At 34.2% G+C, this 20,784-nt stretch overlaps 1 protein-coding gene across 1 annotated transcript in view; it reads right to left on the reverse strand.

Annotated features, from left to right (window-relative positions):
- MYO16 (myosin XVI) overlaps window positions 1–20,784 on the reverse strand; it is a 518,514-nt gene that overhangs the window by 346,443 nt on the left and 151,287 nt on the right. The window contains exons 7-9 of the mRNA XM_053916793.1: window positions 17,572–17,697; window positions 8,117–8,192; window positions 5,423–5,576 (exon numbers count right to left, since the gene is read on the reverse strand). Coding sequence (XP_053772768.1) covers window positions 5,423–5,576; window positions 8,117–8,192; window positions 17,572–17,697 — 356 coding nt within the window. The remainder of the gene's footprint in view (window positions 1–5,422; window positions 5,577–8,116; window positions 8,193–17,571; window positions 17,698–20,784) is intronic.

Here is a 20,784-nt window from a genome sequence, read left to right on the forward strand (position 1 = left end):
AAAAAACATCTCCCTGTACTGAGATGCAAAGATGTCTTTTTAAAGATATTTTATTGATTAATTTATTTGTAGGGAGAGGGGAAGAAGGGGAGAAAGAGAGGGAGAGAAACATCAGTGTGTAGTTGCCTCTCATGTGCCCCCTACCAGGGACCTGTCCTGTAATCCAAGCATGTGCCCTGACTGGGAATCAAACCAGTGACCCTTTGGTTCACAAGCCAGCACTCATCCACCGAGCCGCACCAGCAGGGTGCTGAGATGGTTTTTGAGGCATGAGCCTGCCATCTTTTTCAGGTTGCCAGCACCTCAAATAAAAACACTTTCTTTCTCACCAGCACCTGTCTCATGAGTTTGGCTTTTATGGAGGCAGGCAGCTGGACCTGCATTTGGTTACAATCTCTCCCAGAATACAGACTGTCTTCTGAAGTTGTCATACTAAAACTCATCCTAAACTGACAATGTGTCACATCTAGAGCAGAATAACCATAACAGTGAAACTCAAATCAACAATTTCCTGTTTAAAGTCAAACTAGAAGTTTCAGAATCAAAAATAAAAATGACCTTCCCACTGAAACAACATAAGATTGGGTATATTTGTGTGCTAGGAGTTAAGTCACTAAAGTCTGAGTATCAGGGATGTAAAAATAGGAACTGTGGTAGAAAGTACTTTTAGGTGTTATTTTAGGGATTAAGTGACATTATGCATGTAAACCACTTTGCACAAGTCCTGACAACTTGTAATTGCACAACAAATAAATGTTACTGTTGTTATCATAAGTTATCATTACTATTGTTATTAAAAAAATAAAAACCCACAATTGTTTAGTAAACTACTCTATTTAGGCATTGTGCAGAATTTTTGTGGCTCCCAACTCAAGGGCTCCACAAAATATACTATTAGAAACAAAAGTATGCACATACCAAAACTTTCTAGTGATTAAAAACCCTAGGAGAGCATCCCTGTGCTCAAACACCAAAGGGTATATTCAGCAGCAGCTGGTACCTTAGCAGCAATAACAGTGCCCACCAAGATATATAAGGACAGAAAAGATGGCACAGAGATAGGCACCCAGTCAAAAGGTAAAAAGATGTGGGAACAGCAGTCAGGTATGAGAATAGTTGTAGTAAATTTAAAGCAGAAAGAGAAAACCTAAAACTTTACAGATAGAGTCCAGAGAATATTATACTTGGAAAGACCTTTGGAGTTAAATCTAACCTGCTCATTTGAGACATGAACTTGAAAGTCAGGCAACAAATAAAGATCTTAATAATGTTCATTTTATAGAAGATATCTTAGAAAACATGAAATATGGAATTATTCGATAATGTAGGAAAATCCTATTGATTATATATCGAAACAAAGAAAGGCATTTGCTATAAAACAGTGGAACACAGTGGAAATGACATTCTTATCCTGGCTAAATCACAAAATGCTCACCAAAAAATGAATATAAGTTGACAGTGGAAATAAACTTTGACTTTTATGCTGAAATATTAGAAAGAGTAAAACATACAATTCTTTCTTAAAATTTTAGCAAACTATACTCTGGAAAAGTCTGGGTTAAATCTGATGAAGAAAGATGGGCAACCGTAATTCAGATGAGGAATACATGATAAGTCTTCAGTATGACAGCTAAGGATAAAAGGTGGGGGAAAAGGGTTTACTAAAAAAAAATAAATGATACAGAGAAGAAGAGAAAGCTTTTTAAGTTCTTTCTAGTTCTATACTTCTCATACCAATGAATATGCACTGTTCATTTTTAGGCAGCAAAATGAAATTAAAGAAGCAGTGGGGTCCAGTGGAAGGCTTGCTTCTGACTGGAGACTGACTAATATTTCAATCCCTACCTGCTTTTTTCCTTTCTTCCTAGAATTTTTTGTTCTATTTTAATTTCTCTTTTGCTCACTAAAGTTGAAGAACTTCTGAAAACAGCTGAAGACCAGCCTTCATGAAATTCAAGAATTAAACCATTCAAGAAGTCGATTGATTTAAATGAAGGAAAACTTATCTTTTCATGGAACAATGGCATCTGAAAAGATTGGAAAAAAAAAAACATCTGCAGAAAACTGTGGCAATGTTCAGGAGAGGAAAGAGACAGAAAATACAGAAAATTCAAACTTTCTCCAAATTCCCTGCCTACAGACTCTCAAACAGTTGCTTTGTGACAAAATGCTACTTTATAAATGATATATGAGAGATTTTTTAAAAGAAATCTATTTATGCTCTTGTTAATATGTAAATTATCTGATACATTTCATTTGTAGGATAGGGCAAAAGGAGGTTTACAGTTTTTTTGTGTGTAAAAACAATACAATAATTAATATATAATAGCACAAGAAGAAACTATGTGTTTCATGTACTCACAACTGTAAACTTACTTTTGCCCCATCCTGTATGTTCTCTATCAAAAGAATGGCATGTTGAAAATGTCCCAACACACTTCAGTAAATTTGTCATCCAAATCTATCACTATGGTGAGATCAAAATACACTAAAATCAACAAGAACTATTTTTTCTCAATAATACACACACTTATCAGCTTTGGAGAATGTTTTGCCCTCTATAATGTTTGTGAGTTTGTTCATGGAGGAAACTTCGTGTCCATATTTTTCCTTCTCATGGTAAAACAAGACCTAAAAGAATAGATTATAGAAAGTAAAGTTTTCTGCATTAAGACACAGTAATACCTAGTTGTTATTTCATCATGTCTATTTGCTCCTGGTTCATATTTATGTATAACATTTTAAAGACAATGAGAAAAATGTGGCAAATTTGATCCCAACCAAGAAATCCAATGCTACAGATAGAAGAAATGAAGGCAAGTTTATGTATGTGATGAAAATTTAGAAGGTATATAAAAAAATAAAGACAATAAAAACAAGATAAAATGTTTCAAAATAATGAATTATAAAAGAAAATTTACAAATCTTAGTTATTTTTAAACTAACCAATTTTTTCAGAGTTAACAAAACTTATGATTATCATTATGTATTTCTTTGATTTAATTTTAAATTCTATCTCTGAAAAAAAATAACAAGAAACTACAATAAAAAGGTTAAAATTCAATATAAAACTTATTTCAAAGTTTCAAAGCTTTGTTGTGAGTCAATCAAATAAAAATGCAATTAAAACAATAATATTTCATTGTGTAGAACAAATAAGCCATTGATTATTCTGTTTAAAATCTGATGCTCAATGAATAATATAAAAAAATAAAAAGCACTTTTTTGAGAAAATTTATTGTTTGTGTTCTTCTGTTTTTAAAAAATCCAAATTATAAATAAACTATAGACACATGGAAAAGTTAGTATTTATCTGAAATAAGTTATTATGAAAGAATTTGGTTTTAACTCAAACTTTAATTTTGTTTACATCTTAATTTCTCTTTACTTGGAAGCTCATAACAGAATCCTAAAAGTAAAGTGAAACATATTGGGTATTGATTTTAATATCAATACCTAGAAACTCAAATTCTTCCATAGCAAATATTTGTATTATTCTTCTCGTTCCAGTGATATCAGTAACATAATAGCATAAAGAGCAAGGTCAAAATATTCTAACCATTTATTTTAGGTAACTTGAAATTTGTCTTATCAATGTACTATTTCCTGACTTGACTCCAACTCTTCTTTCTATGATTTCTTCCCTTTTGTTTCTGTATACATGTGATACCATTTTTTTTTAACTTGTGAAAATAGCAGACAGCTAATGCGGTGTAGGTAAGAATGATGTGGGATCCAACTGCTGGGCTTCAAACCTTAATCTGCCATTTTCCAGCTCTGTGATTTTTAGGAAAATAAGAGAAATTTAATAGGGCTTTGAAGACAGATGATAACTCAGGAAGATTCTTAGCATAGTGTCTCATGTAAAAATCAAGCTCCTTTACAATAGAGTTAAAAAAAAAACAATCCAATAATGAATATATCTTAGTTTTAAGTAGCAATGAGTGAAAGTATGTATGGCTTTAGCCTCTGAATTGTCTAGATTAATTTTAAATTAAAAGTGTTTTTGAATACTGGTGATGAGACAGGCTCTTAAATCAGATCTTCCCCCTTCCAGCTACTTATTCATCACAACAGCCTTGGGGGACGCCCTTTGGCAGCACCTTTTTAACTTCCCAGGAAATCTAGTCATGCTAACTCTGGGTCTCCCTCCACATTTGGGAAGTGGAACAAATTGTGTGATGGATGGATCTGGGAAGAGTGTCTCCTCAGGCCCTGTCTCCTCCTTGGAGCAAGCCTTCCCGCAGAGAGCAGTTTTTCCTCTTCCTATGTATTGTAACCTTGTCTGGGAGCCCCCTCCCTTGGGAAACCTGATCTGGTTTCTAGGTGCCTAGTTGGTAAAGCTACCTGATAATGGGACATACTTGTAAACCCTTTCAGCTGCTACAATCAGTTACATCCTTCAGTGTATCTCCTATCACTGATCAGCTGTAATATGGACTCCACCTTTTGTGTTTGATTATTTCTCAGATTGTCCAGAGACCACATAGTGCTATTTATCCAAGGCACCCTAAAATATTCCAATATTAGTCATAATGTCCACTGTCAGAAAAAGAAACATGTTCATAGAAGGAGGTAATTTCCTCAAGGCCTCGCTGGCTGTACACAGCAGATTTTGCTTTCAACCTGAAATATGTTTTATCTTCTTTTCTTTATGTGTTTATTTCTTTTATTGAGATATAATTCACACAGCACAAAATCCACACTTTTAAAGCATACAATTCAGTGTTTTTTAGTATATTCACATTTGTATAAAAATGTACTTTCAGAACATTTTCATCATATCCAAAGACCCACATCCATTAAGAGATACTCCTCTTTACCCCTTCTCCCTACCCCTGGAAAGCACTAAATGCATTCTGTTTCCGTGGATTTGACAATTCTGCACATTTCACATAAATGGTAACGTATCATATATGTGGACTTTTGTTTCTTGCTTTGTTTACTTAATGCTTTTAATGTGTGTCCTCATTGTAGCATGTGCTAGCATTTAGGAAATATTTTAAACAACAAGAAATCATTAGTTTTAACTTTAGAGAAAAATATTAATAGTTGCATTTCTTACTTTAGGAAATTTAGCCATCATGATAGTTATTGGAAATCTTACATACAGGTTTAGCTAACAATTTGGGATGTGTTTAAAATATTATCTTTGATCTTGTGTTGACAAGTATATCTAATTATTGAAGTAGAAGTGCTTTAAAAAACAGAGGGTTTTCATAAAAGTATGCTGAAGTCATTGTTGTCAACAAATATTTTTTGATAAATATATTGACATGTAGCTTTAACTTTCTAACTTTTAGTTGAGATATAGATTTAATATTGACTGTAAAATGACTGGTGATTAGAGAAGAAGACAAATGAGAAGACTCAGCTGAGAATCAGGTCTATGGCTTATTCATTCTAGAAAGAAGGCACTTACAGCTTACTGGAAAGGGCTGGGAGATCATGAATAATCTCTTCATAGGGCTCCTCTTGTGCTAAGGTAGGCACAGGTAAAGGCTCTTTCATTTTTTCTTCCCAGGCCATTTCTGCTTTTAGCAGCATTTCCTCAATAAATTCAGATGCAGCGATATCTACACAAAACATAAAATCAGAAAAAGGGGCTGGTGAAATCAAAGTAAACTATTTACTTTCAATAATTCTGAAAATACTAAAATTTATGAGCATGTGCAAAGTAAAAACATTAAAGTTTTTGGTAGAAATAAAATTATTGTACTGCCATTTTAAGAGATTATCTTTTTCACATTAGTGAAAAAGACATTTAATTACAAATGAAATGAAAAATATGTATAAATAATTTTCACTAAGTAGTGATGAATAAAATGTAAATCATTGAGAAGCTAAGCTTGATTTCATTTTATTTTCAGTGAAATTCTTCCTTCATCTTGGTGAATATGAAACAAAATGATAAAAATAGTTATACATTCAGAATGACTGTGCTATCATAAAACATGTAGTAAGCATTCTAAAACAATTTACTAAATAAGGAGATGTACAAACAGATATTAAAACAGTGGGTCTAACCTCTCAATCTGAAATATGAGTTATTATACAGTAGTTACTTATAAACTACATATTAACTGTGACATCTCAACATATCTGGACAGCATTATAGATGGACATTAATCAAATTTACACTTATTAACAAATGACACTGGAAATCAATAAATCCTGAAGAAAACTTCACAGTAATAACAATTAGGAACCTAATGAAGGTAACTGCTCCTTTTCAACCCTCATAAATAAACTGCATGACTACCTTTGTCTATAAATTTGACTTATGTGGCTTTATTGACTGGATATGGTAATTCAGCAACCTCAAGAAGGTATTTATCATTTGCTTTAGATTAAATCATAACCACATAATGAGGAGGAGACAGCTCAGCTTCCTTACCTGGGGAGATTAGTTCTGCCCCACCTAACAGCTATGCCCCAAATGACTTTAATTCCTAAGATAACTGTTATGTGTCCATTTCAAACTTACAAAACACAAAATAGCAAGAATATAATATGGTGCTGTGGTAATTTTCATTTGCTCAGTCAGAATATGGGTGTCAAGTCCATTGTTCTCTGCACTATTGTTTTATCTGCTTCGTTCTTCTTGCTCTTGGATAGGATGTCGGGATATCTTGCATTTACTTGAAGCTTCTTACTGTGTTATAGCTCATTATCCCTTGTGTATGAAATAAGTATTTTCACTCAATCAACGAATGTTCACTCAAGGTCTACTATAGTCACATCTCTGTGTCTCTCATGACCAGTATTGGTGGTAGACATGGCGTGACCAACTTGGACAACACTGAGTCATCATACACTAGGCCTGAGGTGACCAAGTTTTAGTCATTCCCTGGGGCTCTAGGACTGTCAGTTACCTTGGATGTCCATTTTGGCACAGTTGACACTAGACCTAAAAGGTGGAAGAGTAACAGATGGGAGCCTGTGCAGTCCAGGTTCAATCATATTTTCCCTTCTCTGGGCAAGAAGCCAGGGATATGAACTTGAAAAATATGATCTGTTAGAACTAGAGTAGAGTTAACAGAGAGTGTGACTTATAGTTCATAATAAAAATATGCATTCAAAAAATAGAAGAAAATTATTGATTTATACTTGCTCCTTTAATATTTACCAGTAAACATGCTTTTGTTGTTAATGTTAAAGTTACTACACTATTATTAGTATTAGTCTGTTCTAAAGTTTGAATATCAAGCTATCATAGTTCTGTTTGTTAAATTACCAGTTTATTGTAGCAGAGATTAAAAAACTCCCAACAATGATACTGAATTCCAATACAATAAGCAACACAGCAAATCCCTCATCATGTCTTAAACTAGAGTTTTATTAGGTAATCACACTCCCTTCCATAGTACATCAAATAAGAAATCTCAGGTTATTAGAGCAACAAGAAGAACAAGGAGATATATATTATTCAGATCAATTACTACCTTCAAAATTTTATAGTTTTCTTACTTATGCTAGACTTTCTTCTTAGAATTTTTTAAAATACCAAAATAATTTATGAGTAGTAACTTTATTGTCAAATTTTCTAAAAGCAAAAAAAAGAATGTGGCATCCATTTTAAAAATACATATCTGAATATATAAAGGAACATTGGTAAAAAGAAATCTAGACATGTTCAAAATATATTTATTAAAAATAAGTAAAATTAAATAAACATTTTTGAACTTTCAAATTATCTTTAGAATATTAGTCTCTATTTCTTGCAGTATAAATATCTGTGCAGAAAAAAATACTATTACTGTTTAAAAATATCCTAATGAACAAGCATGCATTAGGTATGATGAGAAACTAGTTAAAATAAAAGCACAAAAATATTTTAAATAAATGACACTGCAGGAATCACTGGAAATTTAAAGCCTGAATGGCAAACTGCAATGAAGTACACAGTAACCTATAAACTTAACTGCTCTCTAATATCCTCTTGTCCTGGAGCAGCGCATCTGAGTTTGTGAATCATGCTGGAAGCAGGATTCACAGAGCTTCTCAGGAGAGACTGACTGCCATTTCCTAGCTATGCTCTTGACAGATGAACAACTTACATAGGACAGGAAGGAAACAGTGACTGCTCAATGGTCCCAGGACACTCACAACCTACCTGAAGCCTTCTCTTCATTGCAGTTCAGAAGGTTTGGATTTGCTTGATGCATCAAAAGAATTTTCACCAGGCTTGTCTGAAACATTAAAGATAATCGGAATAGGGAATACCATGCTGGATGCTGAAGATTTGTCAGTAAATAACACACAGTCATGACCTTAAACGGCAGTTTAGGTTGGAGAAATGAGGATGCATTAGCATAAGCTACTGTGCTAATGTTTCTTGCCCTCTCTGTTTCCTGTTCCTTTTTTAAAGTGACAGACATATAAACAATTTCAGCAATTAATGTACTTAAACCAAACACTGCTTATCAAATGAGGGATAAACCACTGAGGATTTGAAAAAGCACATTTACCACTTCTCAGGCTTCCTGCAGGACATCTCTTCTGGGAGGAATCATATGTCACAGTGTGTTTTGTTTTTTTAATTCAGCAATTCATTAAAGTCTCACGTATTGATACTGCCCACCCATTAGAGCATTGTGGAAATTATAGTCAAATTGGAGAATTAGAAAAAAAATCTCAAGTTATAAGAATTAAGCAACTTGATGAGATATTAAATACATTTTTAAAACATTATTATAAAATATATCATACACACCAAATGTGCATATAATGTATATGTATAATTGAAAGAGCAATAGTGAAATAAATTCCACTGCCCCCAAATGTTAAATGTCATTCATGGTACCTTTGTGAGTTCTTCCTAAAAATTATCCCTCTTTTTATTACCCAGAGTTCACCACCATCATGAATTTTGGATTAACCATTACTATGGTTTCTTTATATGCTTAAACCTTACATATGGAAGTATCCCTAGACAACAAATTGCTTAATTTCATCTGTTTCTGACATTTATAGAAATAAAGCCTGGTGTACGAGGTCTGTCCAGAAAAAGTCCAGCCATTGTTAATATAACAAGAACAGTTTGTGTGACATTGGTGTAGCTGAGGAGAGTGGACTGGAATGCACATGAGTAAATAATGATGATTTCACTGTGCTAGTCACTGGGGATGGTAGGTGCCATTGAGTGAGCTTGTGTACTGTGAGGCTGTCACATTCAAAATGCCTGAGTGAGTAAAGCAATGAATCTGCATCCAATTTTTCACTAAGCCTGAACATTCCTCTGTGAAAACTATTCAGATCAGTCAGAAAGCTGCAGCTATGGGCAACTGGTGATCGGCAGCTTCATCACAACAATGTGCCCACTCATGCCTCAAGTCCCATGCAAAGTTTTTTGGCAAAACATCAAATCACTTAGGTGACTCAGCCCCCTCTACAGCACATATTTGATGCCCTATGACTTCTCTTCCCAAAACTAAAATCACCTTTGAAAGGGAAGAGATTTCATACTGTCGATGGAATTCAGGAAAATACAAAGGGGCAGCTGATGGCAATTGGGAGAACTGTGTGAGGTCCCAAGGCACCTACTTTGAAGGAGACTGAGTCATCATTGTCCTATGTACCATGTTTCTTGTATCTTGTATCTTCTTCAGTAAGTGTCTCTATTTTTCACATTACATGGCTGGATACCTCCTGGAGAGACCTTACTATGTTCTTCTGTGACTGACCATGGGAAACTGAAACTGTAAAGCAAACTACTGTAATCACCCAAACTATCAAAGGGTAAGGTGATTGACACTCTTTGTGTGTGTGTTCAAGAAAATACTACATGGCTAGGAGAAAATGTGTTTAAGCTAAAATTTGAATTCACACAAATTATTGAATATAGACTATGGATTATTGCATTTCAGTTTGAATAAAATTTAGCAAAATTGATCCTTGATATTTTCTTAAATTACCTCTTTAAAAGGTTTAAAAGACAGCAATGAGTTTGCAGATGGTCAAATTCCTATTTCAGAAGCTAAAATAGATTGTTTCATTTAATTTAATACGGAGGAGTTATGATGTTAAAGGTCTCCAGGGAATTCAGAATTTGTATATCCCATACTCTTTGGTACATACTCAACATTATAATGAGTAAATGCCTCTAACTCAAAACCATCTGAAGAATTTCTGATCTAAAATATAAAACTGTCAAGTAAATCCTTAATGTTAACTTTATTTTTAATCCAAATGCGATTTCTTATTAAGCAAATAATTCTGCCTTTATCCCTCAAAATACATGCTTTCTACATGTACTCTGCACAAGTGTCCTGTTTCTTTCTAGAAACTTCCTCCTCTACTTTCATGCAGCAGCTTCATTCTCCCACATCCATTACAGTTCAGACTCCTTTGATAAACTTTTTAAATATAATGTAGTTATGGTACTGCCCATAATATTAGCTCAAGGTTAAACTCCCTTTCCATTTGCAAGATTTCTTTAGTAATCTATCACAAATCACTGTTTCCAGGCCTCCCCAATCAATGCCTTGCATGTGCCTAAGTATTTACTGGAGATCTGCAAAAGGACTTCTCCCATTGGCCAACCAGTCTTACGTTGCATGCTCATGTGCCTGCTCTTCATACATTTGTTCTACGATCCACCACTGAGAAAGACAAGCATCTGCTAAACTAGGACATTCACTGATTCTTTCATTAATAAATGGGAACTGAGTACTTTGTCCGGTCCTGTGCTGATAAATACATGCTGTGTCTCCACTTGGTTCTCACAAACTAGGGGGGTAATATGAATAAATGAGACAGTTCCAACACATTGTGATAAGTGCCCTGATATCAAATACACAAGGTGCTATATAGGGTGCATGAGGACAGCCATTACACTGGAATTTAGGAAATTAGAAAGGACATCTAGTAAAGTAACATCCCAGTATAGTCCAGCAAGGTTAAGAAAAATCTGATCACCTAACACTTTCAAGAAGAGCAAAGAACATGAGATGTACATGATGGCATATTCCAGATGTTGGAAGAAGCCTGGTATGGCTACATCCTCTGACCTGGCGGGAGGAAGCAGGAGAACTAGAACTGGAAACTTAAATGGAAACCCAGGCACATGGCTCACAATCTGTGTTACAGAGTGGGCACTTCATATGAACAGCAATGGAAAGAATGTTGTGTTGAAATAGTATGATTATTTTTGCATTTAAAGTGGAGTGGGGGAGGGGTGGGGAGTTTTGTTAAAAGTTTGTCAGGTTAATTCTGATGTAGACATGCTAAAGGACTGTATGAGGGCAGAGGCAGTGAAGGTGCACAGGTTAATTGGTCATGATTATAGCTCAAACAGCTCAAGTCCATATACTAGGTAAGAGTTTCGGGGCTCAGTGGCTTATTAGATATGGGTGAGGAGAGGAGAGGTAGGAAAAGAATAATGCCCAGGAAATGATAAAACAACAGACTGGGCATGGGAAAAAGGTGATAATTCTCTTTGTACACAAGGTGAGTTTGAAGGCAGGTGGATACAGATTACCCTCTGGCAGTGGTCCTCTTGGGTCTGGGACTTGGGAGAGAAATGAGAGGAAGAAAGGCTTTGGGAGTCACGAGCATGCATAGTATTTGACGCTGTAGGAGAGGAGACTCCTAAAGACATGTAGATATTAAGAAGAGAGAGAACCTAGGATAGAGCACTGAGTTTATCAATATGGGATGCTCAGAGGGGTAGGAGGAAAACCAGACAATGTTTTTATTGGCTTCCAAAGCAAAGAAGAAATATCTGAAAAAAAACCCAACTTTAATATATTTCATTTCTTATGTACAAAATGTATTTGAGAATACAAATGACTTGTTTGAACATCAAGATATACAAGTTATTTGATACAAAATACTTTTGAAGAGAAGGATATTAACATTTCAGCATCTGTACAACTATTTTATTCTTTTTGGTTGTAGTATTACCAATGCTATTATAAACACTAAAATATGTACAAGGCTAGAATCAAATTTTATCTTATGTACAACTAATGAAAGAACTATTGCTCACATAACTTATTTAGTTCTCAGTTTTAGAGAACAGGCATTTCTTTTTTTCTCAATGGCAAAGTAAATGTATTTATAAAAGGAAGTTTTAAAATATATATGTCTTCCTAGTATAAATGTCAGTAATAAATACTGTAAATAATGTTATAAATTTTAAACTACTTTCTCCATAAAGGTATTTATATTTGTAAAATATTTATAAGAAAGTGAAATTGCTGTGAATGTCTCTAAAAATACCATTAGTCTTCCTAAAATGTTAGCATTTATCTAGTTTTTATGAACTGAGATGCATTTATTTATAGTAAATGTCTTTAGAGATTTATAAATCTCCCTTGCATATATATATATATATTGATACCCCAATAAAACCTGTTTTTAAACTATCATTTCCAAAATGAATATCAAGTAGCATTTTATGAGTAAACAAATTCTAGATATCATATGGCATATTCTTGACAAAATAATAAAGATATGATTTACTCAAAGTCTTCTATTAACATAAATCTTTTAGTTATTTTTCTAGCTTGAATTGAGGAAGAATATTCTAGTTCCAGTGTCATATATTTTAACAGGAAATCTTCACTCTACCTCTCAGCATTAGAACTTTGCTTCTAGTTCCTGGTTGATTGATTTGCCCATTCAATTCCTTCAGTCACTCTGCTGGACACAGGAATGGCACAGTGAGCCACACAAATAATATCTCTGCTGTTCTAAAGCTTAAATTCTGATAGAGATCCAATTCCAGTAGGTTTAATGGAGCAAAATGGAAAACACATATATAGGCTTCATATCCTATCCTTCGTACTAAAATAAATATATAGAAAACACTGAACTAATGGTTAGTCATTTTCTAGAGAAACAGAGGATAAAGGTGATTAAAATCTGTCTCATTTGAACACTATAAATGGCCATATCTGGAAAACATGATGTTGGACATCTGTCTGTACAAATCTAGCAACTGGATCGATTGGCTAGGACACATGCTCTTTGATGCTTCAGTGATGCATTTGTCTTTGTTATTCTCAACAATCTTTTGAGCTATGTAAAAATTCCCCTCTGAACAGATGTGTTGATGATTCTCATTATTTGAAGACCCTGGGGCTAGGCTTTATGGAAGAAGTATCAAAGCTTATTAGGTTCACACAGCTAGTGAGTGGTAGCTGGTACTCAGAGCCAGTGAGGAGGCCAAGGAAGTTCTCAAGACAAAGCTGGCTTAATCATTTTATTGGGCAGAATAAAATATAGGTGTATTTGTGTGGCGACAGCGTCTGGGAAATCAAAATGACTGGGAATCTAAAAAGAGAGAGAGAGATAATGGTTTCTAAAATTTGGGGTCAAATATTTTGCACCTGGGTTTGAAAAAAAATAAAGCAACTGGAAAATTTCTTAATTCACTTAACATTAATAAATGATGAGTGTTGGAAATGTAGCTGGCACACTAGAGATGTAGTACTAAAAACATTAATCTTAATTACTCTGCATCTTGCAAAGCCAATACACCTTTTGAATCATATTTCCCTTGTTAAGTTCATGACTATGTTTCATGGCTATATTTCTCTAGGCTGAAAATGCAAATTTAGAAAACCCAAAGTTTGGCAAAATCTCACCATTTGCAACGGCATAGATGTACCTGGATGATATGTTTAATTAAATTAGTCAGAGAAAGACAAATACCATATGACTTCACATATATGCAAAATCTAAAGAATAATATAAATGACCAAACAAAACAGAAACAGACTTATAGATAATGAGAACAGACTGAGAGTTGCCAGAAGGGACAGGGATGGAATGACTTGGTGAAAGAAATTGGTAATTATGAAATAGTCATGGGAACATAAAGCACAGCATAGGAAATACAGGAAATAATGTTGTAATAACTATGTACAGTGCCAACTGGGTATTGGAAATATCAGGGGGAGCACTTATAAAGTATATTATTGTCTAACCACTATGCTGTACACCTGAAACTAATACAAAATAATATTGAATGTAAACTGTAATTGAGAAGAAAAAAGTTTGGGAAGTTTTCGGAATGTGACAGGTAAATAGGGTAAGAGTATTAATATCCACATATTCTCTCTGCCTTACTAATCACCGATTCTGCTACCTTGTGACTTTTGTGTGACAGGAAGTTTCAGGAAGCTTTCATAAGGAAGTAGCAATTGAAGTGAGCATATGTTTCTTATATCACTCTGTGGCATGGCTGATATATCACATTTGGCCTCATATATGTTAACCATTAAATTATTTTTATTGTTAAAAGTAATAGTGTAAAATGACATTTAAAAATCTACTTTTATCACTAAAACTAATTGAAAGTATTTTTATTATGTAGCTAACTTGTTTTATTAGTTTAATATATTCCTTAATCTTTTGTCATGGTTATTTAAAACATGTCTCCAAGACACACATTTTGTTTGACTGTGATTTTGTCTTTTAACATTTCCTATATTAAAAATGTATCTTTTAGATAAAAGTTTCTACTTTTACAGAGTAGGGTTTCTTATTAACCCCCTAAAAGGACTATGCCTTATTTTCATGGAGGACCCTAGGCCTCTGAAATTGTAGATATACCTGGTCGTGTCTCTGGTTTTCTGGGAAAATCATCAGTAGCTTCATCTGATTACCTGAGGGATAAAATTTCTGATGACCATTACTTCTTTCTTCCTTAATGGTATAGCATCTAGGATGTAGAATGGAAATATCTAGATGATCCTCGTAAATGTGAGTCAGGAAAAAATGGTCACATATTGGCATGCCCAACATGCAGAATGAAAAATAGCAATAATAGAACAATTTTTAAATGCATATTAATTTCTACTCTGCCTCCACAGGTGGGTTTCAGGTTGAAAATAATTTGTTTTCATCACACTTGATCAAATTTTACAAGGATTTCAGTAATAAGTAGTTTTCAAAAGAAAAACAGTTGTTTTAAAACACACCCATTTATTTAGAATGATTTCCTCCTGCTCCTCTCTGCCAATTACACCAATAAGCCCAGGAAATAACACACAACTAAGAATGAACTCTGAAAAGTAGGACTGGCTAAGGACCCCAAGAAGAGAGTGATCACAGAGAGGCAGGGAAACCTATGTCCTCACACCCAGTAAAAGAAGGCATCTCCAGATCCAGCATTCCCCACTCCCAACCTAGCAACAAAAAGGGCCCCAGATAGATGCATCCCTCCTCCATACACACATGTCCCTCTGACAATATCAGGTGAATCCAACACCATGATTCCACTAATATTAAGAGCTAAAACAGGCAATTTCCTTCCACTGAGCTTAATATTCCCCTCCACCACAAGAGATGAGAGAGGCTGGGAGGGGTCACTTGGAAGAAGGAGCATGCCCCTACTGACCTGAAGCCCTGAAAGTCTTTTTGACCATATGGAGATTCCCCTACCCAACAAGAGAGACAAGGGGTAGCCTGCCATGGGGAAACCCATTTCACCTGAGGGACCAGTGGGAGCCTCCAGGGCAGAAGACAAGCCAAGCATTCCAAAAGAGCACCTCAAAGGGTCTGGAAATGAAACTGTCATTGGAAACAATAGCCCACGCAGGTAGACCAGAAGCTGGATGCTAAACCTAAACAAGCTGACTGCTGGCTAAAAGAAAAGATTTATATAAAACTAAGATTCTCTTAACATAATAACCAAAATGTGCAAGATAAAAATCACTTATCCTATTAAGATCAGAAGACTACATCTTGAATGAGAAAAAATGATTAACTGACATCAATAGCAAGATGAATCCTGCTGGAATTATTCGATGATGATTTTAGAGCAGCACCATGAGAATGCCTCACTAAGCAATTAGAAATTCTCTTGAAACAACAAAACAAAAAGTCTCTTCCAAAACATAGACGTTATAAGAAAGGACCAAATGGACATCATAGAACTTAAAAATAGGAAACTATGCCAATTTATACCAAATACTTCACTGGACCTGCAGCCAAATAAAACAAAAACCACACACTGGGGTGTGATAAAAACTGTTAAATTTCTAATAAGAGAAATAGTGACATGTTTAGTCTAAAATATGTTTTAAAAAAACTTTTAAAATCTAGTCCTAGTCCCCCAGAGTTTATTGCCACATAAAAGTGGTTAATTTTTTTTTAATGGTATTGATTCAAAATCTAAAATTCCAATCAAACGTGAAATGCTGGGTAAAATGAAAGCCTTGAATCATTGAAGGTGAGGTAGTGTTCTGCCATATTTTACCAAACTATCCCTCACTTCCAGATTTAGCCCCTTCCAGAAGCAATCCTGACTGTAGTGGGCACATTTGGGTAACATACTGATTACCATTTCTTCAGCATAGGTCAATAGTTTGTGTTCTAAAAAACAGTGCTGTCTTATATGTTTACTTCTCTGTTTTTAATTAATTACAAAACCTCTCACTCATATATTCCAAGAGGCTGTTGTGCTAGAAACAGAGTACTGAGGAGTACTGAGGTATTAATCCCCCAATACTCAAGTAATCTATGGGGCTCTAGGAACCCTGATCCCCTGAGGCCAATGACTTCACCTACCTGCAGCCTCAACCCCTAAACCCATCCATTCACTTAGACACACGCTTGCTAAAGCACAGTTTGAGGTTTGTTAATAGTCTGTTAAAATATTTACTACATGACTAAATCTTTTTCTACAGAAAGTGTTGTAAAAGTAAACAATGTTTTTATTAAATTGAAGATCTTCCCAAGCAAAAAACTTTTTCTAAAATGCTTGAAAGGCAAATGCTTTCAATAATTTCAACAATTGCACTAGTTAAATTTCATGATAGATATTTTGCATTCCAGTTAGTTCTAACTTACAAAATTCAAGGAGTGTACTTGCTACCCAAACTAATGTTTGGAAAACAACAAGTTTAGCTTAAATCTCCATGTATGTGTAAAACTGAGTTATTTTCCATACCATTACTACTAAGACTTTCTCTAATAAAATATACATATTTTTAGAAATTGATTTTAAAATTAATAAATTATCATCAATACCGCTATCACATTCACCTATGTAAATCATTTAAAAGTTAGAATTTGCTCATTCTTCATGATATAATGGTACCTAGTAAAAATTAATTTGTACAATAGTAACTCAAGATGTATTAGCTACTTCCAAAAATCAATTCAGAGAAAGAACTCTGCTACCCATCCTTCATTCATTGAAGTGAAATACAATTTATAGAGAAAAATAAAATATAAAATGTAATTTTACTTTACATCTACTAACTGTAGAAAACAAACAGAATTATTACACTCATGAAATAGTAAGCTTGTAAGGACTATATAATATTCAAAATTTTGCATTAAGTCCATTTTATAAAGAATATTTATGTTTTGATTATTTCTCCAATGATGTTGACCATAATACACAATATGCAGAGTCCCAAGGAATGTATGATAATATGTATCCTTCTAAAAGAAAGTTTTCTTTCAATCATAAAACTACGTTTAGTAAGATGATGCCATTAAAAGTCGAATAACATAGTGATTAGTATATGATTTGAAATAAAATAAAAATAATATAAAATGATGCACTAATTATAAAACAATTAAAAGATAATTCAGGAAATTATTTACCTGGCCATACTTTGCTGCCAAGTGAAGTGGGGTCCAGTACTGATTATCCACCACATTGAGGTCCCCGCCGTGTTCCAGGAGTAGAGACACCACCTCCTTGTAGCCACTGGCACATGCCATATGTAACTGCAACAAAGAGGTATTTTCTTATTTATCTTTAAAAAGCAGCAATATCAATACAGTTTACTCTGTGATTTAAAGAGAGGTATTTAATAAAGTATTGAACCTAAAACACAGAGACCTTAATAAAAGGAACAGACACATAATTTTATTTATTTGGGACAAGTGGATGTCATCATTCTTTAAAAAAGTCCTACAGGTTAATTATATATTATTTTCCTTCTGACTCTGACAATGTGCACTTTTTCATGTAATTCCTATTTCCCTCTCTAATGTCCCCTCTACTATAATATGAATAATTTTAAATATAAAATATAATAATTCAGTATTTACCACTACTTACCCAAAAGTCAAACATGTACTGACTAGCTCTAAAATTCTAACACTGTATTTGGTGTTATAGGAAAGGGATTCAAAGATACAAATGAGAACAGAAAATGTGATCACTGCAATGCTTAAATACACATAAAAGGGACAAGAACACCAAAAATGATGAATTAATCCTGCCAAGCTTTAGAATGATTGTGTAGCTATCATTTTAACATTCTCCCAATTTAGCTTCTTAATTCAACCTGAAGTTCAGAAATGAGGCCTCAGGAACTACAATGATGAGATCAGGGTTTAGAGAATCACTCAAATTTGACAGATGCAGTAACTCCTGCTTCTAAGGCAGCAGTCTTTTTATTTGGATGATGGTTTCCTTTGCTGTACAAAAACTTTTTAGTTTGATGTAGTCTCATTTGTTTATTTTTTCTTTTGTTTCCCTTGCCTGGGGAGATATATATGATAAAATATTGCTATGAGCAATGCCCAAGATTTTAATGCCTGTGTTTTCTTCTAGGATTTTCATGGTTTCAGGTCTAACATTTAAGTCTTTAATTCATTTTGAAGTTATTCTTCAGAAAAATGCAAATTAAAACCACAATGAGATATCACCTCACACTGGTCAGAATGGCAATCATCAATAAATCAACAAACAAGTGCTGGCGAGGATGTGGAGAAAGGAGAATCCTTTTGCACTGTTGTGAGAATGCAGATTAGTGTAGCCACTGTGGAAAGCAGTATGCAGATACTTCAAAAAATTAAAATGGATTTGCTGTTTGATCCAGCAATCCCACTTCTGGGAATTAATCCAAATAAATCCAAAATGCTAATTCAAAAGAACATAAGCACCCCTGTGTTCATTGCAGTGTTACTTACAATTGCCAAGATATGGAAGCAGCCTGAGTGTCCATCAGTAGATTAGTGGATAAAACAATTACGGGACATTAACACAATGGAATACTACTTGTTTGTAAAAAAGAAGAAAATTTTACCCTTTGCTACAGCATGGATAGAGCCGGAGAACATCATACTGAGTGAACTAAGCCAGTCAGAGAAAGAGAAATACCACATAATTTCAGACATATGTGGAATCTAATGAACAAACTGAACAAACATGCAAAATAGAGACAGACTCATAAATAGAGAACAGGCTGACATCTCTCAGGGGCTGGGGTGGGTGGGGGAGGTTAGGGGATGAAGGATTTGAGCAAAAAAGAAAAAAGACTCATGGACATTGACAACAGTGTGGCAGTTGTGAGGAAGGGAGGATAAGGGGGATAAATGCTAATGGAAAACATACTATATACATATATACACACACATATGTGTGTGTGTGTGTATATATATATATAGAGAGAGAGAGAGAGAGAGATAAAATTCAGCAAAATCATTTGCTTGTCTACCTTTGGAGTTAATAATACTCTTCAATCTATAGTGGTACTTATATGTTTATTTCTTGTACTTTCAAGTACATTATAGCAACAAATAAATTCACCTAATTTAAGACATTAAACATTAAGAGCTTAAGTTTTACACCAATCTTCCCTTGCTTTGTTATATACAAAGCAAAGTGTCGTTGAGTCTGAGATTCTAGTGAGAAGTCTGAAGTCCACCCAGCCAGGATTCTTTCTGACACTCTAACACTGCCTCCCCCTCACACAGGCAGTGCAACAGGCCTAGGTGAAGCCAGAGAACAAGGCCATGAGTCCACTTTATTTATCATCCCATATAACAATCCAATTTTTACTTCATCAGACCAAAGCTTTTTTTAAACTCCTAAACTTTTAGCAAATTTTTCAACGATAAATACAGGCAGCACAGCCATGATATTATTATCGGAAGAAATTATATTGTCATATCACATTACTTTCATAGCAGATATCTCAAAATATCACCCATGTTGAACTCTACTGTAAAATCATGGTAATTATTAGAATCATTATGTAGTGTATGAATTAATAAAGCACAAACATTACATATCACAAACTTAATTTCAGTATGATTACTACTATATGTAAACATAACTGGCTTTCTCTGAAATTCTATGCACCACTTTTTGTTACATAAAAACATTATATTGACAAAGAATTCACAGCCTATACAATATGGTTAAAGGGGGTATAGCTTTAAAAAGATCAATGAACCTGGACTTAATGTGAGTTGGGAGTTTTCCTTATTACATGGGCCCAGATATTCTAATCTCTAAATTGAGGCTGTTTTATGACATAAAGTAACCATAAAATCCGTATTCCCTATAGATGACCAGAAAACTCATGGCACTGGCTATGTCTTCATCCAGAAGAAAGGGATAAACCAGCTCTCCCAAAGTAACAAAGAGACAAAGAAAAGGTTGCTTGATACTCACATCTCATGAATAATTATTTTCCAAAAACCCATATGTCTCAAGGCCAGATGTGATAGATCAAATTCTGTGATAAAACAGTAAAGAACCAGCATCTTTGTGACACATATGCTAATTAATGCAATAGTATATTCCAAGAGCATATATACACTCAAACTCAGGAACTAATTTTCATATGCTGTATATTATGGCTGATTTTGCATTTTATCCTTTTTTAAGGCTTCTGTTTTCTTCTCAGAAGAATATTAATGTAAATTTAGAGATCTTTTAAAGGAACTATAATATATTTGGTTATTTCATTGTGTATTCTAAAAAAGGAGGAAAACACACCAGAAAAACCATCTTACTAGAAATGTATTCCCACTGAACCTTTTGTCAATAATTTCATCTCTTTTGCACAACAATTA

The sequence above is a fragment of the Desmodus rotundus genome, chromosome 13, assembly GCF_022682495.2.
Source record: "Desmodus rotundus isolate HL8 chromosome 13, HLdesRot8A.1, whole genome shotgun sequence".
Lineage (NCBI taxonomy): Eukaryota > Metazoa > Chordata > Mammalia > Chiroptera > Phyllostomidae > Desmodus > Desmodus rotundus.